The following is a 25,179-nucleotide window of genomic DNA, read 5'->3' on the forward strand; positions in this document are numbered from 1 at the left end:
CATTGTGCATTTTGGTAACCTTAAAAAGAATTGTATTCCACTTAGAGATTTTGTTATAGTTTAAGCAGTGTGGAAACGGTCTAAATAAAATAAATGCCTCCTCAAATGTCACCTCTTCCCAAAGCTGTTTTTCTTTTGGGGCCAGGGGAAGAATAACATAATAAAATGTTAATAAATGTGCTCTAATATACAAATGAAAAAATGTGGACTGTCCCACTGACTAATTTCAATGAAAAGAATATGTGAGTCAAGGAATTTGCACTGAAGGGATGCATTCACACAGAGAAACTTGCAATATGTGCTTTCTCCTGCTGTTTTAAAAATTGGGATGATAAGTGATAAACCCTTCAACACATTATTGTGAACAAGAATGGAGAACTACCACGATCTTTCCACATTCTAATGGTGTGAAGTAGGATATTAGAACGTCATCTTTTGTTCTTCAAACCACCCCCACAAAGTCACAAGAAGCATCAAGAAGTGACTTTAGCTATTCTGAGCGCTGTTCAAATACCAGTAGTTAATTACAGTTTTACAGATGTCACCCACTGGTGGTGTGGGATTCATTGGGTATATTACACAGTTTGAAATGAAAGCAAGAGCGTCTGTGTTTTGCTTGGAGTCCCTGCCTGAACTCAGATTTTAGGACAGAAAGCCAGCTCTGAACTTTTCCATACCTTTTGCAGATTGATTCAAAGGGACAGCACCTTGTACTCCCTCCCCCTCCCTGAGTATATAACTCATTTATAAATGGGCAGGCCTACAGGGTTTTCTAGCATCCACCTCCAATTGCAGGCTTTATCCAGTGAGCAAAATATTAAGTATCATTCTGCAAGCTACCACATCAATTTGCAACATTTGACCGTAATCAATTAAAAAAGGGTGCAACAATCGCTTGTAGATTTCAGCTGGTTTGCATATTTGCATAAATTCCAGGAAGCTGGCCCTGTTCTCAACTAGACTGCATAATTTGCAAGTAACTTATCAGGTGCAGGTGAAATGGTTGCTCTGCAACTTCTGTTCATGCATTTCTCTTTGACTCAGTAACACTTTATCTAAAAATATCAGAGAGGCAGTCACGCTATTTTGTTCACTCTGCTGCAACAGAATAAAAAAAAAAGTATTGTGGGTACCCTAAAGAGTTCCAGATTTATTGTTAATCTTCTAAGATATCAGTAGTTTTTCAGAGTGACATGCTACTTTTCAGATGCAATGTGAGCAGCCAGTATTTGGATTACTTATCAAGATAACAGATACAAATTGTAAAGTTACATGAGAGATCTCTGAACCCATGAAGAACTTTTTGTAGTATAGATAGAGTGTACTGTTTTGATATAGCTACAGAAGGTAAAGGAAAGATCTGCACTATTACTCAACCTGTTCTTGATTCTACCTTTTCCAGCCCCCTTATATGCCTGAACATGGTAGAATTTTTCAAAATTGCTAATAAAACTTTGTCACAGCAGTAAAACTTTGCTCAATTTAGAATCTACATCTTGTGTAAATGTCAGTTTTTGGCAGCCTCAGCTTAGATGATAAATTCATTTCTACACTCCTAATTCTTCCATTGAAATTGATAGGACTATAAAGTGCCTAACTTTGGCTGGATAATGCCCTGTATTTTTCAAGTAACATAGCTCAGTGAATAGCTAAAATTCTGCTACCTCCCGCTTCTAACAGGCCTATGAGAAAGCTGCATAACTTTTAAGAGCTGGTTCAAATATGATAAAATCCCTATGCAGAAAGCATTTCCTTTGTAGAAAATAATCTGTTGTTTGTGGCCATATATAATTATTATATGCATTTCACTATATGTACATATGTTGGGAAGTTGTGACTAACTATAGCCCCTCATCACATAGACTCACAGTGAAATACTTGTGCGTATAGTCATCATAGTTAGTGATATTAGGGCTGTTCACCAATAAAGGTTTTTAAAGGTAGCTTGTGTGCTGTTTTCTATACGAAAGTATAAAATTTCCCCCTTGTTCTAGGCAATCCTTGCTTCTAAATAAATATATTTAGGAGTGGGATGCTAAGTGTTCATTGCAAATGAAAAAATGTTAATACTTTGATTTAGTATCAGTTCGCTCAGCATAAAGCAGTGCACTATGTATTTGTTTTTCTAAAATGAAAACTTGAGTATTGCACATATAGGAGCGTCCAGTAAGGATTGCACCCAAAAAGAGTCTTGTATTCTGAACACTCTGGTTCAGAATGTATTCTGAACATTCGTCTGTAGAAGCCCTGTTGAAATAAACAATGGAACGTCCACAAGACACCTTTCTGCACATTTGGTTCTGCAGCGACACTGTGTACCAGAATATTAGAATTGAGCTAGGCAGAATTTTATAGTTACTTGCTGGCAGTTGCAAAAATAACAACACAGAACTCTTAATTAAAGCCTTCATGAACAGTTCGGACATTTGGGGAAATATCACATAAAAACAACACTGTCCAATTCACAGAACTGGCATAGAGGAATTGGAACAGTGGCATGATTCCAGCACAAAGTGGTTTGTGAATTTTCCTCATAACACCTAGTACGCTCTTAATAACATTTGCAGTTAAATTGATTAATACCTGAAAGAGAAAATGTTATTAACTCTTGGGAGCAACAAAGACAAGAATAAGATTGGACTAGCCAGGGGGGTGGGGAGCAAGGTTCTGGAATCCTGATCTTGCAACACAGAGAGCCCCAGGGCAAAAAAGATTCCTCTGATTTCACAGATAGCACCAGCACTTGCTCTTCCTTGTAATACATTGTTGTTTGCTTCCCTGGAATTAGGATGCTACATGGTTTCTCATAGTTTTCTCTTATATCTTAATATTAAGGGCAGAGAAGGATAAATCCTGGACTCTTCCCAAACATTTTTGCGCTACTCTGCTTTTAACGTTCAGCCAGTAACAGTTTTTTTTTCAGTTTGCAAGAATTTGTTTCAAGGCCCAGGAATACTGCTGTGTGGCACATTACTAACCTCAGATACTCATTTTGAACTCAGATAGTGAAAGTACCCAACAAGGGCAGGAAAAAGACATGGGATTCTGTGCTGATCTTCAGTGCCACCAGTTAGCAGGGAACAGTTATTTGATTCTTCACCTGGTAAAGACTAATTCTGTGAGGGAGAGCCAGAGAAGACCTTGAGGCTGTCCTAGAAATATACAGTGGTACCCCGCAAGACGAATGCCTCACAAGACGGAAAACCCGCAAGACAAAAGGGTTTTCTGTTTTGGAGGCGCTTCGCAAGACGAATTTCCCTATGGGCTTTCATCGCAAGACGAAAGCCCATAGGGAAATGCTGGCGGTCGGGAGCAAAGACTTTCGCCCACAGCCAGCCTTCAGAAGAGGACCTCTTCTGAAGGCCGGCGGGGGGCAAAAGTCTTGCCCCCCCCGCTTGCCTTCCCCCCGCCTGCCCCGGGCGATCTTAAAATGCTGGGGGTCGGCAGCGAACGCTTCGCTCCCGACCCCCAGCATTTTAAAACGCTGTTCCGAAGCGGGGGGGGGGGCAGGGACACCTGCCCCAGCTGCCGGGCTTTGTAGCGCTGCTCCGAAGCGGGGTGGGGGGGCGGGAACACCTTCTGAAGGCGGGCGGGGGGCGAAAGTCTTTGTCCCCCCTGCCTGCCTTCCCAGGGGCTTTTAAATCGCCCCGGACAGCGGAGATGTCCTCCGCTGTCCCGGGGCGATTTTAAAATGCCGCCCGCCAGCATTTTAAGATCGCCCGGACAGCGGAGAAGTCCTCCGCTGTCCCAGGGTTTTTTAAAATGCTGGGGGTGGGAAGAAAAGCCCTTGTCCCCCCCCCCCCAGCCTTCAGAAGAGGTCCGGGGACAGACTGTCCCCGGACCTGGTCTGAAGGTGGTTTCCCTAGGAACGCATTAATTGATTTTCAATGCATTCCTATGGGAAACCGTGCATCGCAAGACGAAAAAACCGCAAGACGAAGAGACTTGCGGAACGAATTAATTTCGTCTTGCGAGGCACCACTGTATAGATATTTTATTATAGAGCAGTTGAGCCAGTAGGAAGAAAAGAAAAAATCAGTTGAAGCTGCTGTTGCCTTCTAGTCCCCATCCCTTATTTATTCATCCCCATTTAGCACTACTCCCGTCTGTAGCTGTTCCTCTTACTTAAAACAACAGATAATATGAAGTAAATAATAATCTGACTGCCTTTCCCCATGTTACTGGAGTGCTGCAATATTGTCTCCACACTGTTAAGAAACAAGGCTTCTTAGATAGTAGAACTGAGACCCAGGTTCCACTTTTAAAAAACATACAACCCAGTTTCTTTCCCCGTGGCAGCATCCTGAAATATAGTATTATTATTATTTAACTCTTAAAGCTTCTGGCTTATTGTAGTACTCCCATACTACTGCAAAGCCTGATGCCAGTATCTTGTACCTGACTATAAAAAAAGCTCTGGTGGGTCAGGCCAAAGGCCCATCAGGCCCAACATCCTGTTTCCATAGTGGCCAACCAGATACCTGTGAGCTCTCCTCACCTGGAGTTCTTAGCAACGCGTATTCAGAGGCATATTGTCTCTAACCCTGAAGGAAGAACATAGCCATGGTGGTTAGTGATCATAATGTTCTTTACTGGTTAGGAGCAGGGGCGGAGCAAGGTGGGTGTGGCGGGTGCAGTCATCCCCGGGTGTGATAGATGCTGTGGCTTTGGCGCGCTGCCAAAATGGTCCTCCTGCTGGCTCCCCCTCAGCTGAAGGGCTCAACAACTTGGGCTTCCCCCAGAAAAGTTCAACAGCTCCGGCTCCCCCTCAAAAAATGAAATAAAGCCAAACCATTTTTTCAGGCAAAAAAATAAATAAATTCAATGTGAGAAGAAATTTTCTGCACCGGGTACCACCTGAACTTTTTACGCCACTGGTTGGCAGGTTTGTTTTGCACTTTGAACCACTGGCCAGAATCAAAGTACAGTACCCAGTCTTGCAGCACTTCACTTTTTTCTACTGTGGTGTTGCTTCCCATGTTTTGTAACTTCTGTCTTTGGAGTTCTCGCTTTCTTCAATGCATTCTTCTAGAGTTTGGTATCATTTTTATGCGCAAACACGCACCCTGCACTCAAAAGAGCATTTGTACAGGGGGTGTCTCCTGCTGTGGTGCCCGCCTATGTGCTGTGCTCTTTATAGGTTGCTATTAATTCCCGTTTCTGATTTTGCTAGTTTTAATTGTTGTTTGGAGGATGTGACCTGTCACTTACATAGAGATACAAGGTCTTTTGAGAGGGATAATTATATTTCTAATTATAGAATTTGTGTAGGATTGATGCTCATGCTGGAGGAATAATTTATTTGACAGGTTTATCTGCTTCTTTGTTTGTGAAGGTTCCTTTAAAAACAACTACTATGGCTGAAAAAGAAAGTTGCCTTCCACACAGCCCAAATAAATATCTATAAAATTACTTTTTGATACATTCCCCCCTCACCTCAAGTTTAGGTGTTTGTGTTTTGTATATGTGTCCATCTGTGTTGCAACGGGGAACTTTAAAAAACCAATTACTGTCAAGGAAAAAAGGTGAGGTATAAATAAACACATAATAATGATAATAATTCACCGAGTGAAAAACCTGTGAATGTAGTTTATGAAGAGATGAGGTGGGGGGGGGAGGTATAAAGAACTCAGTGATACATGTCAGTTTTGGACTTGGACAGTCAGACATTTTCTAGTTTTATATAAACTGGTTTGCAGTGACATACCTAACAATAAGAGTCTTTACGCTGATTCACATTGCATCGCATTTACCAAGAATAATTGTTCACCATTAGCTCAAACACCTCAGCCATATGCTTCAAACACAAATGATACCAATTTTGTAGCATAATATTTTTGTGTGAAAATTTATCAGATATAGCCACCTACTCCCACACAGCAGCATTCCAAAATGTGTTATCATCCCAGAGCTTCTTGAGGTGGCTGAAAAGTTAACCACCTTCTTTCTTGGTTCTAGGCTGGACCATGTACTGATAGTGCAATCAAACAAACAAACAAACAAACAAACAAACAAACAAACAAACACTATCCTGATGTGAGTCACTGTGGGGCAAAGTTGCCTTGTTTTTAAGGAGCCTAGCTGGGATCCAGGAGATCACATTTCATTGCTGCAGACAAGCAAGTTACACATGTGCTCAAAAACGGGATGTGGGGCAAGAGTGCTCATGCACAACCAATAACTAAGGTGAGAAAAGAAAAAAGCATACTAAATAGTGTGTAACTGCTGCTTCTAGCTTTCTCATTTTCTCATATTTTTCAGTTGGTAAAATAGGTGCTGTGCTGGAGAAGTGCAGCTGGGAGCTTTTAGCCTAAGAATGGGGACAGGGAGATATTAAATATGTTTAGAGCCAGTGTGGTGTAGTGGTTAAGAGCGGTAGTCACGTAATCTGGGTAACCGGGTTCGCGTCTCCGCTCCTCCACATGCAGCTGCTGGGTGACCTTGGGCCAGTCACACTTCTTTGAAGTCTCTCAGCCCCACTCACCTCACAGAGTGTTTGTTGTGGGGGAGGAAGGGAAAGGAGATTGTTAGCCGCTTTGAGACTCCTGAAGGGGAGTGAAAGGCGGGATATCAAATCCAAACTCTTCTTCTTTTAAAAAACATATTGGAGAATGCAAGTGATATATGAACCTAGTCAAGAGTACTCATAATCTTGACATCTGTAGCAGAAGTAGCACTTGCAATCATAGACATGCTTGGCTGGAGGAAGGAATACAGATTTTTCACTAGAAGATCACAATTTGCGTTTTGGGTATTAAGGAGAATGAGGGGATAAACCAACCTTTCTGAAATGACATCTAGATTCTGACTTAGTCACTGCTGCTCATCACTTGAAATTTAGAATGGTTGATGCTGGTGGTCCCTGGAAATGTCTAAAGACCCCTGTTCAGTGGTGGCTGGTGCTCTTTGGCGATGCGTGGTGTGGAAAGCAAGGAGACCAGCAGTAGGTGGAGTCTGAGCCAAGAGAGGCAGAGCTAATTTTTTGTCCCCATCCTCATGCCTCTTGAACTCCACGAGAAGCAAGATTTGACTGAAGAAGCAGATAGCCTGGATTGCTTGTGTGTGAGAAGGCAAGTGGGCTTGGAGGAATCAAGACTGAGACAAGTGGGGTAGTGCTGCATTTGCCTTAATGAACATAGCTGTTGTGATGTAAACTGGTGACCACTGGGGAGGCAACTGTGTGTGCTTGCTTCTGAATGGGATCCTCTGCTCAGTGGATGTGGATAGCAATATACTGTAGCACAGCAGCTGAGCAAAGTTGCCCTCCGGCTAAATGGAATTGCCAGTTGCCATATTAAAACCCTCTCTCTTAGGAACTCAGCTGTTTGGTCTAATTGGAATGTTGCTCCACTCATTGGGAGGTTTCCCCTTCCCCACCAGAATTGGTTATTTTGAAGCATGTTCCTTGCTAGGACCTCCTATAGTGAAACCTGCCTTTTGAAACTGGCATTTCCTAGAGCTATATTCGTGAAGGTGAAGCAACATGACCCACCTTGTGAAGCGGAAGCTTAGTTGCTGGCAGAAAGGCAAGTTGTCTGCAAAAGTTTTAGTGTGTGCTCTTTTTCAGACATGTTTAATTGATAGCTGTTACGACTCTGTGCTGAGTTCCTAGCAATCTCAAGGAACATGTTCTGAGAGCCAGACAGTACCATTTCCAAGCAGGGTTTATTTCTTAGCTTATGTGGAAGCATTCATGTTTCACTCTTGACACGGTATGTACAGTGCAGCAATTGAAAACAAAATCCAACAGAAGCTTGCAATGCAGAAACGACCACAAAACAATGAAGGTGAAAAACAGGAGCGGCAAGTAATCTGCTTCCTCCTGGGTATTTTCTTTGTTCAAAATCATTTCTTCGTGATTTGAAATTCCAAAGTCTTGAACCTGAAGCATTGCAGTGCTTGTGTCTCTGGCTTTTAGGTAATGTGGCCAAGCCTTCATAGAAAGGGAATGGTATTATTAGAACAAAATGTTGAAAATTAAATATTCAATCTTATGCATACTTACAAGAGATTACGTTCCAGTTAAACTCTGTGGGACTTCCTTCTGAGTCAGCATGCTTAGGATTGTGCTGTAAGATCTCTCCTCTTTATTTGCCAAATACTGGTTTGGTTCAGATGTACCAAACTGTTTTTTGTAATCCACTTTGAGGTTCTTTACAGTCAAGTGCTGTATAAATCTCATGAAATAAATAAATAAATATAACACTGAACTGAGGATTAGCAGTATGTGAATGAGTCTTGGGTGCAAGCATGCCTACCTGCCTTCTTCCTCCTCCTTGCATTCTGAGATTCCTTTTCCTGGTTTGTGCCAAACCCATAGTTTCTCATTACCTCTGAACCTTCCAACTTTGGTTCTACTTCCATGGTGGAAGGAAATCATAGTACAGTGGTACCTCGGGTTAAGTACTTAAGTCGTTCCGGAGGTCCGTTCTTAACCTGAAACTGTTCTTAACCTGAAGCACCACTTTAGCTAATGGGCCTCCCGCTGCCGCTGCGCCGGCAGAGCACGATTTCTGTTCTTATCCTGAAGCAAAGTTCTTAACCTGAAGCACTATTTCTGGGTTAGTGGAGTCTGTAACCTGAAGCGTATGTAACCTGAAGCATATGTAACCCGAGGTACCACTGTAGTGTACATAAAAGGAGGAGGACAGGAAAATAGACACACCTGAAGCTTTCAAATAGTACCAAACTATAGTTTGAGTTTCATCAGAACTGAGCCATTGTCATGGAAGAGTTTACTGGAACAATATTACAGTCTATGGACATAGTTATCATTGCTTTAAAACCACCCCCCTTCCGCAAGTCAATGCCTTTTCTTTTCAAGTATATTTTTAAAACAAAAAAGACGGAATACAAGATGCAGTTGGAAGAAGAGTTGCCTGTAGGACCTTTGTTTGCTATTGGGAATCTAGCCTAGTAAATTATTGGCAGCTGGCGTGATAATGAGCCTGTTTCACTGTACAGGAGCTTCATGTTATTAATTTCTGCCAGCTTCTAGGCAACACATAAACTCCTTTTCAGACTCAGAGCTCAACAGCAGCTTAAAGAAAGATGAGGGGAGAGAAGCACAGAGCAGAAGGAAGTAAACAAAATGGCACTAACCCTCTTCCTTCTTGTTCTGATCCCTGTAAATGAGGAGCAAGGCTGAACAGAGGAGTGTAAGCTTATTTTAATTTTTGTTTTTGTTTTTCCCACTTTTAAGAACCATCAAGACTCAGTGAGTTCGTATGAGATTGCCCCCTCCTACTTACTGTGCCTATCACTCTAGAAACAGGTATCTTTTTCTGAAATGCCAGTGACTTTAATGCCCTATTGGTGAATGATACGTTGCATTCTTTTTGTTTTGAATAATGCACTTCCATCACTTACCTACTGCCTTTAATACAGAAATAGGTGGAAAACCAGGCTGTTGCTTGTGTCTCATTCTGTCAGTGGGGCCTGTACTGGTAGCTATGTATTTAATTGTGTAATTTCTTTTCAAAGAATCCAGTTAAACCAGTTCCTTCAGTTGCCGCCCTTTTAAAATTCAGCTTGTATTCTGAGCTTTTGTCAATGCATAAAGACATTTTCAATAGAGTGCTTTCATGTCTCCTTTTCTTTGCTTTTTGAGGTTGGTTCATAGACAGCCTCCTTGTACAAGAATTTATGAAGATGGCTGAAAAATACTTCTCTGAATAGAACCCTCTTTTGTTTGTCTGCCTCTATCTCTATCAGTTTTGCTTCCCCTCTGCTTTGCCCTTCTTAAGCGAAGGATGCAAATTTGCAAGAATATCCCGTTTCTTCTATAAATTTCCCATGGAATAACCATGACTGTATACTGTACCTCATTTTGAAAAGCAGACAGGGCGTACCTCTATATAATGTCCTAATCGTTTCCCTGCCTGCACACACTTCTAATAATATACAAGTGTAATTATTATACAGTTTAATGTTGATTCTTGTCATTTCCATGCAGTAAATTACTAAAGTGGAACTTTATATCCAGACTGGCTAATCCTTTTCCTTTGCTTCTCTCTCTCTTTTCTTCCCCAACAGGTTTTTGGCATATATTCACAGGCTCCGACAAGACGGTAATGGAGTCATTGGGTGGCAGCTGGTGACAGATTCTGCAGTTCCAGTAACTGCTCATTTGAATAGCATTTGCAGTTATATACATCTATATCCCACATTTCTTTTGGAGAAAGTGCAGCATACCAGTGCTGCCTTGTAAGGTATGTATGTTTAAGCATTTTGCATGGGAATTTGCTCCCTGGTGTGCAGTTTTGGGAGGAGAATGTGGCTTACCAGTCTACCTGTTGAGCAATATAGGAGAACTGGAATTTCCATTTGGCGGCAAATGATGAGATCCTTTATTCCCTCCTTCCCTTTGTTTTCTGCTTTGAATTGCCTGCAGGACGTTTCCCAAATGCATTTTATACTTCAATGTGTTGATTATGAAACAAAGTATCTGGCCATAGATTTATAACTTAAAAAACCCCACACCTGTGATATGCTTTGTTATGGTTTCTTGTGAAGTGCCGAGTAATAAGAGACTTTAAAAAGGTTAAAACTACTGCAGGTTTATAAGGGTATATATTTAAAGTAGATGAATAAATGAGCAAATTAAGTTAATTTGGATTTGCAGAGGATATTAAAAATAAATTTAAGGAACAGGAGTATGTGCACAAACAAGAAGACTTTGATGAATACAGACTATAGTGCTTTATTTTATCTGATTCATCAGATTGAGGCACAATTTAAATGTGATGCCGGCAGATCCATTTCTTTAAATGTAGGTCTTTTCCAATTATATAATGAAGAGAGGAATGGTGGAGGGCTCGGTTTCATTTTGCTTTTTAGAGGAAAGGCGGGGTAGGCACTTACACATGGCACACATTCCTATATTCTTGATGTAACTGTAAAGCACCTATTGCAAGAGGCTATAGGGAAGAGGTAGGAATCTGTGGCTCTCTAGATGTTGCTGGGCTGCTTCCATCACCTGTGACCACTGGCCATGCTAGATCGGGCTGCTGGGAGTTGGGAGTCCAACATCACCTGGAAGGCCACAGGTTCCCTGCCCTGTTCTAAATGGCAGCTGCCAGGTTGATTCAGATATTTTTCCTGCATACCCCTTTCGCTCCAAAAATCTTACCTTGGCCCTGACTTTGGAGGTGACTATGGCAGAGCTGGGCTTAGAGAAATTAGTCTCCTGCTGTTACGTGTGCTTTGAGCCCAAACAAGGTAAATTCTATTTCAGTGGATGGCTGGTTTGTTTTTGGAAACAAAGGGCATGCTATTGGTTGGATCTTTCATCCCATTTTCACAGTATTAAAGCTTGGCTGTGAGCAGAAAATACAGATTTCATGCTAACAGCCTCCCACCAGAATCTAATTTTAAATTTGCAATCTGTTGTCTCACAAGGTACTTTGTATTTAATGGTGAAACTATGAAGTTCATAAAGCCTAAAACTTTGGTGGTTAAATTTAATTTTTCATAGTTCTTTCATATATAGCAGTGTTCCCCAAACTTGGGTGTCCAGCTGTTTTTGGACTACAACTCCCATCATCCCTAGCTAGCAGGACCAGTGGTCAGGAATCATAGGAACTGTAGTCCAAAAGCAGCTGGAGACCCAAGTTTGAGAAACCCTGGTATATAGTATGGAGCTTAATTCGGAAATAAAAAAGCGTTCCAGGAAAATAGAATAAAAAACTTAGTTGATGAGGATGCCTGTCTGCATGGAAGAGTTGGGAGAATCAGCATTCTCTATCTTTGGAAATCTTCTCCTTGTACCTAATATATAGAAAGATGGATAATGACTGATTTGGTCTTGCAGTTAAATGTGTGTGTAGTAATGTAGGGGGTCCCTGTTCAATTTTCAAAACAATGGCTAACACAGACCAAAGTGCGCTTTAAGTTTGTTTGCCTTCAGTGGGATCAAGCATGCTTAACTCTGTATTGGATTGTGGCTTTTAATGGCAGATCTGCAATGTTGTAAGTCTTCTTTGGTGGACTTTGATGTGAGAGCAATAAACCCAATAGCCAATTCCCTTCAAACAAATCATCTTGTTGCATTTAATCACCCAATCACTTTACTTTAGCATTTCTATAGCACTTGAGAGAATTCCAGGAACTTCACACGTGTTATCTTGTTACCCAAGGATATGGCCCTCCAGATGTTATTGGACTACAACTCCCATCATCCCTGACCATTGGCTATCTGGTTGGGACTGATAGGAGTAAGAGACTACATTTAGAGAGCTGTAAGTTACCTGCATATGCCTTAGAACAGTGGTTCCCAATTAGGGATCCAGGGACCCCTGGGAGCACGCCCAGAGGGTCCACGGTCCCACCCCTTGCCTCCCCCCAACTAATTCTTAGTCACTTTTGCACGGCAATATCGCAAATTTTATAGTCTGTTTTCGCGCTGTGTGATTTTTCAATATATAGGCCAAAATCATTTTTGAAAACACACTGTGATAACGATTTTGACCTGGCAATACACAGCAATATATTGCTCCTCGTGTGAGGATACTGCACGATGATCTCAGCCGCTGACACTGCTGATCTGAGCTGCCTTCCCTCACGCTGAGCGAGACTCGGAACACTCCAACCTTCTCTCACGTTGAGGGAAAACAGGGCAGCCGATTGCGAGGCGCTGCCTTCCCCTCACACTTATGGAGAACAGGTCTGCTGCTCACCTTCACTTCAAGGCACTGTGGCACTACCTTCCCCTGGTACTGAGGCGGAGCATCTTTTCTCAGTCAGTAGGAAAGCAGCAGCAGCAGCCACAGTGGACGTGCATCTTCGCTGGCTCCCCTGTTGATGGTGGCTTGATGCAGCCCCCCATCTCCTCCCACTCAAGCCATGCCGTGGAGGTGACTCCACTTCCTCTCTTCCTCAAGAACCTCCAATTTTTCTTCATGATTGATATAAAATACTTGCACCCTACCTTTCTTTCCAACTGAAACTCAAGGCAGCTAAAAGAGATATATAATACTGGCCACTCAAAACAAGGCAAAGAAGGGTCTGTCCTATTAAAGCACAAAAAGAGGGTCTGGTTGTCGGTTGTGCTCCCTCCCGCACCGCTAATGCAGTAATGACTGCAGTTTAGTGGGAGCCCAAGGAGGGAGGGCATTTGGACCAGGCAGGTTGACTTAAAAGCTCATATATTAAGTTAGCAATTTAGCCATTATGCCACATTGTTGTTGTTGTTGGTTGTTGTTGTTGTTGCTGCTGCTGTTCCTGTTGCTGCTGCTGCTATATATTATTTATACTTTGGGAAGCTTATAATACATAGAAAAACATAGTCAAACCTCAAACTTTAAAAACCTGATACTGGGCTGGCTTCAGATGTTTTCTTAATGTTCATTTCCTTAACATCTGATGGGAGGGTGTATCACAAGGAGGGTGCTACTGCCAAGAAGGCCCTCTGCCCTCAGATGATTGCTGCAGTCTGTTGGTATCCAACCTGTATTTCAACCCTTCAAATATGCCTAAAAGTCTCATTTAAAAAGTAGGATTTACATTTTTGTTAACTTGGGTGGTGAGTTAAAAGTCTTGTGTAATGCCTGTCATTCTTTGAACATAATCCAGGACAAGTTAAAACCCTCAACTTGCATCATGTCCAACGTATTAAGGATGGTCTGCTTACGTCAGAGTACTACTCAACAGATGCCTTTTATCACGACCTATTTCTTGCTAAAACTTTCCCATGAACACCTGTATTTGTATTCCCAAAGATGATGGTATTAAGAGAACCATTATCACAGCTAGTGAATTTTGTGGTAGCAAATGAATGCTCTTTGAGGGAAAGCACTTTTCTCCTAGCTGCTTTTATTTCTTGCTCAATAGAGATTACTCTTGGGTTCTTTGGGGGGGGGGAAGCTTTTTAATTTTTTTATGATTTTGTGCATTATTTATGTTCTGTGTTGGGTTCATTGCATGTGCTGAACTGGCAAAATGCATGCAGTTGCTTTATTCATTGGGCAAGTTGCTGCGTGTCTAGGGACTGAGTTTCTGTATAGCAAGTTGGTCTAAAATTAGCAGCTCCTTTCTCAGTAGTGGAGTCTCATGCTCCTTCTTCATCTGGCACAAAATAGTGATCTCATAATTTTCGAGAATGATCCATTAGAACTTAGATTTTCCCGGCTCTAAAGAATGTAAGGTGAATTTGGCTGCTTTGGTTTGAAACCTTTTAGTTGGTAGTTCCAAACCTTCACTGTAAAACCTCTTTGTATCCTTTCTAATACACAGCAGAACATGTTGAGACTAAGCACACTTGCCTTGGAGCAAGGCCAGTTGAACACATTGAGATTTACTTCTGAGTAAATAAGTATAGGATTGTTCTGAAAGTCTCCTAATTGCAGTTAAGACTACACTCTTAAGGTTGCCTGAAAGAGATTAGTTGCCCCTTGAACATTCTTAAGTACTGTGTTGTGCTTCTACTTAGGATGATCGAAGAGTGATAAATGGATGGATTTCTGCTGCCCTTTCCACTGTTGGGGGAGATAGAATTTTAAACAAAAATGGAAAATGGTGGAGAGAATGGTGGAGCTGCTCTGTTGTCAAATTTGTAAGCCCTTCTCCAAAAGAATGGCAGTGGAGCCTCGCTATGTAGGTAGAACATTTAATTCTTGAAATGTCCTACTGACAATTGCGGATGACATTTGAGTATCTTGTGGGTGTGTATGTGGGTGTGGACCTTCCCCAGGACTGTGTGTTTCACACTGTTAAGAGAGAATTTTGCACCAAGGGTAACCAGTATTCAGTGACGAGGAAACTTGTATGAGTCATATAACAAATTAAACTAACTTTAAATGAATTTGTATTTTGCATAGGTAGGTTGTACTATTTTGCATATTTGAGACTAAAGACAGATGTAGTATAGAAACAACTTCCATGGAGCTGTCAGCCCTCGTTTGGTATTAACACCTGTCTCCAGTGTACTAGTAAATTGAACAGTTGACATATCATTCTTGTCCTTATGCAGTACATTTGCTCAGCTGCCTGGTTGCTACTGTTGGCTTTCTCCTCTTCCGTCTGAGGAACAAAGTGCCTTGAAAGTCAGGATGCTGAGATGGAAGCCATCTCTGGCACCCAAGTGCAGGACACTTCCTTTCCCAGCTGGGCAAGGTGGTATCAGGGAGAGGCAAGAATGACATACTACCATGCGATTCACTGGTGTGCTAAAAATTGATTTTAATATAAAAAAGAGAAGTAATTGCAGCTCTTTCTGCCTCTGCATCTATCTTTAGGCATAATCTGCTTGTGTTTGTCTGTGGGAAGGGCAGGAGCTGTATAACGTCCTTCTCTCAAACAACTGAAGAATGTTTAGCAGATTCTCTGGCTTCTGAGGTTTCATCAGCTATTGCCCACAATCACCAGAACTATGAGGCTACAAACTACCATTTTAAAACTAGAAAGCATTTTTAAGAATATCACATTTGCTGGTTTTTCGGCATTCCTGTAGAATTGTGGGATACACACAGCCCTGTTTTTTCCTCCTTTTTGTTATTCCAAACAGTTTGAATTCTACCTCTATTGCTTCATGCCATCCACCATCTTGGAATGTGAGCTCCCCTTTGGATCCAGCCCTTGACCTGCTGTCCATTCATTAGTGTGACTCAGGCAAGGAAGCCTTCATTCATTTAATCTATTTGCATGGAGGTGTCTGCAGATTCCAGAGCCTTGAGCAATCTGAAACACTAACGCTTTGGGACATTTTGTTTTCTTCTTTGACTTATTCTGAGCCATTCTGCTTCGGGTGGAGCTTTTAAGATTTCCACACCAGAGGTTTTTTTTTTGGCTGAGCTCTTATTCCAGAATAAGTAGCCCAGTTTGTCTGGATTTTTGGTGGTGATGAGAGTTGTGGTTCCAGGTCATGTTCAAGAGGGGCTTTTGGATAATGGTTCAGGGTTCTGTCCAGAAAATATCAAGTTTCTTTCTGGGATTTTCATTCAGGTTTGGTTTGACCCCCTGAGGAGTAGTAATTTGGTTTATCCTGATCTCCCATTAGCACTGCAACATGTATGCACCCTGTTTTAGGGAAACATGATTTCTAATTTTGCCATTCTCACTGCCCTGAGTGGCTTGTGAATACATTCTTAACTCATAAGTCCACATTTTTAAAATAAAAATTCCACTGTGTTCAAGTGTGTTCATTGGTAACCGGTTTGACACATTGCTGAGATATAAAATATAAAACTTGAAAAAGAGCAACGTTGACTCTTAAATTCCATTGGATTATTATAGTCAGCACTCCTATTAATTTCGTTATATTTTATTGTATTTAAAAATATTTCAATACTTGTTTTCTTCTAAAAATCTGAAAGAAGTTTACAGCACAGTGCAAAAATTGCAGTGGAACTTAACACCTATACAGTGATGATAATAAAAGCAATAAAATAATAAGAACAGTTGGATTAATTACCAATTGAGTCTTGGGAGAATAAGTTTCCAGCAGACACTGATATATGAGCACATGCCATAATACAGAGGGCAGGTATTTGTTGAATTGTGTATGAGAGCACAAAAAAGATATATGTATATACATACCCACTCACAGTCAGACACACCTCGCGTAAACCATTTCAGTTTCAGACTGAGGGTTAAACAAAGTCATGGGTCACAGAAAAGCATTTTGTATTGTTGTGGGGTGTGGGGAAAATAATTGGTTAATTCAACCCCTTGGCTACCTTTTGATTTTATTTCAGTGAAGCCTGTGTTGCTTTTTATTCAGGTTATATTTCGTAGATCAACTTATGAATTTGGAAGTAATGGCATATGTATTGTTTATTACCTCATAGCATTGTGAGACTTGGGCATGTTTTGTCAGATCCATACAGAGCAGCTGCTTGATATATAGGATAATGAGTGGGTCTGTCAGGAACACTGGCAGGTTAAACTAATCTTTTATTAACACGAAAAGGGGTGGGGACGCTTTATGTTTGGAGAATATAGGTTGCATTTGTAACACATTCATGTTTCTTGTTCTTTCAGACCCTTAAACCATGGGAAATGCAGAGAGCCAAAATGTAGAACATCAATTTTATGGAGAGAAACATGCCAGCTTGGGAAGAAAACATACATCACGTTCCCTTCGCCTTTCGAACAAAGCATCTCGCCGGACCAGACATGCTTCCTCAGGAAAAATTATTCACAGGAATTCAGAAGTAAGCACACGATCTAGCAGTACTCCTAGTATTCCTCAGTCATTAGCAGAGAATGGCCTGGAGCCCTTTACCCAAGAAGCCAACTTGGAGGATTTTGGAAGCCCAATCTGGGTAGACAGGATGGATATGGGCTTAAGGCCAGTTTCTTACCACACTGATTCTTCGGTTACTCCCAGCGTGGATAGCAGCACAGTCCTCATGGCAGCCTCAGTACAGAGTATGCCAAATTCAGAAAGTGGTAGACTTTATGGAGATGAATCAACATACCTGGCTGAAGGGGGTAGCAGGCAACATTCGTATTCAACAAATGGGACCAATTTCTTGGAGCCTATAAGTTTCAAGAAGAAACGTTCAAAATCTGCGGATATATGGCGTGAGGACAGTTTGGAATTTTCACTCTCTGATCTCAGTCAAGAACATTTGACAAGCAACGAAGAAATCCTAGGCTCTACTGAGGAGAAGGAAAGTGAGGAGACTCGAGGGAGAGAGGCGGTCAGCAGTCGCCAGCCATTGGTCACCTGCCAGCGCGCCAATTCCATGAGTGACTTGTATACTCCAAAAAACTCAAATGCTGCAATCAATGGGGGTCCACGAAATACGCTAGGAGGGTACTGTCGGAATTTAATGTCTCATATTCCAGATATGGAGAACCACAAAATGTCACCAGCCACAACAGAGAATGTTCCTTCTTACAGTAATTACAACACGCTCCCCTGCAGGAAATCTCATTGCCTCTCGGAAGGAATCACTCACCCAAAAATGAGCCATAGCAACAGTATGCATGGCAGACGAGCAAAAACAACTCAGGTAAAAGACCCATAACTTATTTCAAACTTGACAACCTGTGGTGTTCACTGCTATAAATATGCTGGGTTTTTAAAAATTGAAATCGTTTGATAGCTATGTTCCATTCAGATCCTTGATTTGTAATGAAGAGTCAATGCAGCCATGGACAGAACCAATACTTTCCTGATGATTAAGTAGAACTTGATTCCTAGGTGATTTTATCTATATACAACCTAGTCTAACAACAACAACAACAACAACAACAACAACAACAACAACAACAACAACAACAACAACATACACTCTTAGTATTGGAGTTGTTGGTAAGGGGACTTGCCTAAGAATCAAATTGCAGTTATTAGACTATAGAACTACCATGGTTCATGAGAGTCATATTTTCATGACAAAATATTCACATAACAAAACATTTGGGTGGTAACAGATCATATATGCAAATATCATCTTAGTTATCAGTGGCTTAATTGTTAGCAGCAACGTACCGTAGATTCTGGCATATAAGACGACTTTTTAACCCCGGAAAAGAGGTCAAAAAGTCGGGGGTCGTCTTATATGCTGGGTATGGCTGCAGTGGGCGGCGCGGAGCGGAGCCTGCTGCCCACTGCTGCTGCGGAGAAAAGGAGAAAACTACTACTTTGTCCAGTCAAAAAGAAAGATGGTGGCTCTGTAGGCTTTGAAACAATGCTACTTTTAACATTTCCTGATGTTCTATTACTTTTTATTAAATATGTTTCATTCTCAGTGCATAAAAAATAACAAGAATACCACAACCATTCATCACAGTTAATTGACATATAAATTGAAGGTGAGAGCAGTTTTGTTATCACCAGTGGCACTGGTGAGATGGTTTGTAGGCAGAATTGCCAGTAGCTGCTGCTTGGTAATGGAGTTTGTGTAGAATTTGTGTCTGGGGCAGCTGTCCATTCAGCAACTCTGCACTTTCATGGTGCTGGCTGTGGCATGTCTCCACTCCTAGTGCAAAGGGTAGGAATTTCCATCATTTATCAGCATGCATAAAGTGCCATCAGCTTTATCTCCCAGATCATCTCCCTGGTCATACTGGTTATCGCTATCAAGAAATTCTAAAATGCCTTATTCTGCTGCCCGATTTCTCTGTTCCATCATTTCCTCCCTGATTTGATATACTCAAGTTCCTCTTTCCCCTTGTTAGTTTCCTGTGACCAGCTGTAGCAGTGATATGAGACTCTGGTCTTAAATTTGCATGATGTTGTTTTTTTCTCAGGCCTTAAGCAGTTGCCAAGACCTTGCATGGAGGTGTTCTTTTAGCTCAGATGGTATGAGTGGCTTTGAGATAGGCTACAGCTTTAACTGATATGTCAGTTTCAGGCACAGCCACCAAGTCAGCCTTCTAGGGATAAAGCAGTACCTTTTCTCCAACCAAACTATTACTCCAAAATCTACTTACCTATTAATTGGGACCACACCTCCATGTTTTCTAGGGATGTAAGTGCCTTTTCGTTGTATGGTATAAATACAACATGCATGAATAGACAAATATAAGCCAACTTCCTCTGTCAAGTAGTTCTGCAAATAATAGCTGACAAGCCAAGGCGGGAAATGTTGGGGCTAATAAAGAAAGAACCATACCTTTCTTATCCCCCTTTATATGGACATCCAATGACATAAAATGTATATTTTCATAAATATACAATCATGCCAACCATAGGCTTAACATTGTCCCAAGCAGAAATTTCTTGACTTGACCAAGTTTAAACGTTTGCTATTTTCTTTATTATTTTGTAGCTACTGTAAGTTCTAGAGATGGCATATTCTGCATGTTGTACCGGTCTGCTCTCAACCTAAGTAAGAGTATGAGTCAGGTCAAAAGGAAACTATGAAATTTATCCTGTATACGGTATATTCAATGTGCAACTCTTCCTGTTGACATATATTTGTAATTAATAGTCTTTACGGCATTCATCTTCTAAGAAGTAATTGCTCAAATGAGGTTAGTTATAGCGTTTCTTGGTTTTTGGTATTTGCCTTTTGTAGCTATCTGTTGTGAAATGTAGCTAGCGGATGAAATTGAACAATCCCAGAAAGAAGCCTGAACAAATAGGTCAAGACTAGCGCTAGACAGCATGCTTCAGTGACTACTCTGATTTTATTTTATGTTCCATTTTAGTACATATGTAGCAGAGAATGCAGACTCTTATCTTGTGACCCGGAAAAAGAAAAACATTTCACGTAGGGATTGGATAGGGGCGATAAACCATCTGACTTGCATCCTGATGCTGAGTTAAGTTTGGGCAATGCACCATTCTTAAGTGCAATTAGATCTGACAGTGTGAGCTGGTCAGATGAACAGCTTCTACAAGTGTAGGTGTTGGGATAAATAACACATCAGCGAAAGATGCCCACTGGATGGCAAGGAGAAGCCTGAATGGATGGGGAGGGGGAGAGAGGGGAAGAAAAAGAATGCATCAGTTGGCACTAACTTGTAGGAGGTAACTGGAGGCGGGTATCTGGATTAGCTGCTTGCGTTTGATCCATGAAGATGTGCTGTTTCTAAATATAAAAATGACATTCTGAAACAGATGATGCTGTTTTCCCACAGCAGAAGCTCTATATTAAAAACAAAAAACCCCCCAAAAGCATCAGCCTTTTAGTAGGGGTGCTTATGCAACATCAATATAGACGTTCTTCACAGTTCTGTCAAGGCTGCTGAGCACAAATTAAAGCTGTTGGTGATATCCAACTAGAGAGGCAAAGGTAAAGAACCTCACAGTTGTTCATCCAAAGGCGAATCTGGAGTGTGGCCGCTCATCTCGCTTTTTAGGGTGAGGGAGCCGGTGTTTGTCCACAGACAGCTTTCCAGGTCATGTGGCCAGCATGACTAAACTGCTACTGGTGCACAGAGGACTGCGACGAGTGCCAGAGCACATGGAAGCACCGCTTACCTTCCTGCCGCAATGGTACCTATTTATCTAACGCTGGCGTGCTTTCGAACTGCTAGGTTGGTAGAAGCTGGGACAGAGCAACAGGAGCTCACTCCGTCACGCGGATTCAAACTGCAGACCTTCCAACTGGCAAGCCCAAGAGGCTCAGTGGTTTAAACCACAGCACCACCTGCATCTCTACGCTATCAAACTAAGCCATACTTGAAAATAAACCCATTGAAATCAGTTGACTGACCCAAAGGTTCTGCTAATACCCCCTTTTCAGGCAAGGTGGTGGACAGGGCAGTAGCTGGACAATTTCAGATTTGTTTGGAATGAAAGGAATTATCTTGACCCATTTCAATCTGGATTCAGGCCTGGTTTCAGCGCTAAATCAGCTTTGACCACGCTGGGTGATAACCTGTATTGGTAGAGACACAGAAAAGGAGAGTGAGCCTGTTGATTCTTCTTGATCACGCTGCAGCCTTTGATACCATCAACCATGATGTCCTCCTGAAGTAGCTCTGCAGGTTGGGAGTTGGAGATACAGTGATATGGTGAGGAACAGCGGTGTAGTGGTTCTGTTCCAGTGCTGCAGTGCTGTTTTGAAAGAGCATCATTTGGGTGCTGCTGCTCAGCCACTGGGCAATTGTTCTATGTATTTTGCTCTGTCCTATGAGCACAGGGCTCTGTCTTGTCTCTATGCTGTTTTAGCATCTAGGTTCCTTGAGGGGAAAGGGCAGTGTCAGGAGGCAGTAATGGGCTGGATGAGAGCCAGTAAATTGGCACTGAATCCTGATATGATGGAGGTGTTGATGGACAGCTTTTGTGTTCAGGAAATGGAGAGACAGTTGGTTCTAGATAGAACTTTTCTTCCTGAAAGAGCAGCTCCTTTGCTTGTGGGGAAGAGAGGTGCTCTTCAATTTAACACTGGCATTGGAGACGTACCGTAGATGGCAGCAGTGGCAAGAAGTGTCTTATTTCCACCTCCGGCTGGTACACCAAGTACAGCTGTTCCTGGATCAAGATAGACTTACTAGAAGAACCAGTGTTCTGGTAACTTTGCAATTAGTCAACCATAATGTGCTCTTATAGACAGTCTGGAAGCTGCAGCTAATGCAGATTATGGCTGCTGGAGTTGTGGTGGCATATTTAACTGGGACCACATAACAACTGTTTACCAATATATTGTATGCTACTGGGGCCAATCAAGAATTTTGGAATTAATACATATAATGCTGAATGAGTTTGGTCCCAAATGCTTGAGTATGTTTCTCATTATCAGTTGTTAAGGTCTGTTGGGGGAAGCCCTTATGATGCTACTTCTGACCATCACAGCCCACTGTGCAGTGATATGGGACACAACATCAGCGGAATTACCTCCCCATAGAGATCCAGTTGCCATCCTCATTATTGAGTTTTTGGTAGCATTTGAAGACATTACTTTCACTTGGGTCCTTTGACAGACTGAGGTACCCAATACCATTATTATGCTGCCTGTATTGTGCTAATTAAATTTGATAGGTGGTAATTTTTAAATGTAATTGGTTTATGTATATTTTAATGGTTTTATTAATGGATTTTTTATTGTTCTGATTAGGTATTGCAGATTTCATTGGGATCTTTTTAATGGTTTTAAAGTCAAATCAAATCAATCAATCAATCAATCAATCAGTCAGTCAATGAAAGCTACAAATCTGAACATGCCCACATTCCTCTTGACAGCTTTAAGCTACAGGGAAAAGAACAAATTAAGGGGTGCCTGAAAGTACTGGCCTTCCTCAAAACTGTCAGAACTACAAGCCTAACTTCCTACCTGGGTGTCCTTCAGTGCTGATCAGAAGTTGCTTTATCCATACTGTGTACATGTTCTCTTGGTTGGAAAAAATGGGAGATCCATTTTTTAGTGCTCAAACTGGCTTCTAAAATGGATTCTGGAGTCTTTCACTTACAAAGCGAAACTGAAAAGGAGCAGAGAACCCAGTATTCTTTTAGTCTACCAGTGTTGATGACCTCATTATGCAGACATAGCCGAAGGAAATGTTCTTTGTTTTCTTTTGAGAAAGCGAATAGAATCTTAGTTTCCTGAAGCTTAGTAGTATAACCCCCCCCCCCTTCTTAGCATCACTTATTTAAATTGGAGCTTAAACGTGGGTGTTGCTTTTCTTTAATTGGGACAGCCTTTTGGTGCTTTGGAAATAATTAGTGTCAATATGCACATGCAATTAATATCTAGGAGTTGTTTTGGGGGCACCCACACAGCAGTTTCATTTTAATATTAAGTGTTCACTATAGCTGAGCAAGACCTCCTAGAGAGTTGAAGGGAAAATACAATTCAGCTTTTGCCGCTGAGGGAAGAATACCAGACCAGCTCCTTGCATTCAGCTTGGTACCACCTTTTTCTTGCATTTTATTCACCTGTCAAGAGAGCAAATGTTCCAATGAGCAGTTTATTTGACATCCTTCCTCCCTGAAACAAAACTCTGGCAAAGTTTTACAAACCACTGAATTGGTAAATACACATTTTGAGAATAGTGGTGATTATGGAAAACAAAAAAGGAACAATTTATTGCTCTCTCTCTCTCTCTCTCTCTCTCTCTCTGTGTGTGTGTGTGTGTGACTCTTTCCTTCCTTTTCTGCTCTACTGTTTACTGTTTCCCTCTTTTTGAAGTGCTAATTATCAATGGAAAGAGGAACACGGAGCCTTTCTGCTTTACTCACTGGTTTAGTAGCCATTCCGTTTCACCACAGAAGCCCTGCAGACTGCAGTTCTGATAAGGGGCTAGATCTCTTTCCCTCAAAAAATCATCATAATCCTTACCAGCTTCGGATCCTAGGATTCAAAGCAGTGAGAAAACCACAGCACCTGTGTACATATAAAATCAATATAAAATTAGTAACAATAATATGCCCATACTGTGTGAAGTTTCTGAAAAAACGATTTGATGTGCAGCTGTCGCGCCTAAAAAAGTACAGATTTAGCAAAGTGCTTTTGCTGCCTTAAACTCCCCTCCCTCACCCGCTACGGATGGGTTTTTAGCTGGAATTATAATTCTGCAATCAATACTTAATTCCCCATTGTCAACTCCTATGAATCTTCCTTTGAAGTAATGGCTGGTGGGAGCGAGAGCTGTTACCTAGCTTGTCATTTTGATTACAAAATGAATAGCTATATGTCCTGACACTATACTTCAAAATAAAATTTTAAATCCATATCATTGGAGGTAGGAGCAAATTGTCACACAATTGTGACACACACACACACACACACACACACACACACACACTGGTTAAACGTAAGAGCACTTTGCAGTAATTGCGTTCTGTTTAGGTTTCCAAATGAGTACTCCACAGCTTCGGCTTTTCAGACCTGAAAGACAAGATTGAAATCGGATGTGTTTGTCAGAAGGTAACACTGAGGAGTTGAGAAATCTACCACTTGTCTGGTAGACTAAACACAGCTTGCATTAAAAATAAGGATGGGTGGAGACACATAGCCCAAAATGGCCTTTAAAATACTTGTGACCCCTCTTGATTATAGATATACTCCATACTGAAGGGGATTTGGGAAACTTTGTGCACCTCTGTTGACTTGTCTCCATAAGAGGTTTTGTAGTCTAATCCCCCTGGGTTTAAAACCAAGGTAATTAATTTGTATTTAGTGGCATTAATTAGAGTTAAAACACTAAGAAATAATACCAGGGCACAAAGCCACATTGGGATTTAGGTGGAATCTCAAGCATACTTATTGGAAGTTAACTCCATTGAAACCACTGTGATTGACTTCTAGGTACAGTAGTTTGGAGCAGGATGAAAGATACAGTCCTAAATTTTTACTTAATACTCTCCTTTCTTGAAACTTGAAGCCACTGGTTCAGGTTCTAGCCTCCGGGGCAAGAGAAAATGAGCTTGCTCCATTCTCCATGTGACAGCTCTTTAGATATTTGAAGATGGCTATCATAGGTCATCTCAGGCTCCTCTTTTCCTTGCTTAAACATACCCAACCCCCTCAACCATTCTTAATATGGCTTGGTTTCCAGACCCGTGATCATCTTAGTTGCCCTCCTCTGCACATGTTCCAGGTTGTCAATATCCTCCTTCAATTGTGGCACCCAAAACTGGACACATTACTCCAGGTGTGGTCTGATAATGAGAAAACAAGCAAATTAATAAAATCCACTAAAAAAAACCTCATTCTCAGCACTCAAGTTGTTCTGTCTGCACACACACACATTCTTCAGGTGAACTTAAATTACATAAGCAGTTCGCTTTAAACAATAGTTTGGTTAAACAATGGTTCAAAGATCAACATGCCACATGCTGGT

At 41.4% G+C, this 25,179-nt stretch overlaps 1 protein-coding gene across 14 annotated transcripts in view; it reads left to right on the forward strand.

Annotated features, from left to right (window-relative positions):
- The window catches only part of TIAM1 (TIAM Rac1 associated GEF 1), a 188,274-nt gene that overhangs the window by 93,489 nt on the left and 69,606 nt on the right, over positions 1 to 25,179 (forward strand). For 10 of the 14 annotated variants that reach the window (XM_083500321.1, XM_083500318.1, XM_083500320.1 and 7 more), the window contains 2 exons: positions 10,036 to 10,211; positions 16,978 to 17,957. In XM_083500321.1, the coding sequence (XP_083356447.1) occupies positions 16,989 to 17,957 (969 nt within the window). In that variant the 5' untranslated portion in view covers positions 10,036 to 10,211; positions 16,978 to 16,988. Of the gene's footprint in view, positions 1 to 10,035; positions 10,212 to 14,428; positions 14,597 to 16,977; positions 17,958 to 21,299; positions 21,412 to 25,179 lie in introns of those variants that run through there. The other 4 variants (XM_083500326.1, XM_083500330.1, XM_083500329.1 and 1 more) reach the window with 3 other exon arrangements.

This window comes from Podarcis liolepis (assembly GCF_965112155.1).
Source record: "Podarcis liolepis genome assembly, chromosome: 4".
Classification (NCBI taxonomy): Eukaryota; Metazoa; Chordata; class Lepidosauria; order Squamata; family Lacertidae; genus Podarcis; species Podarcis liolepis.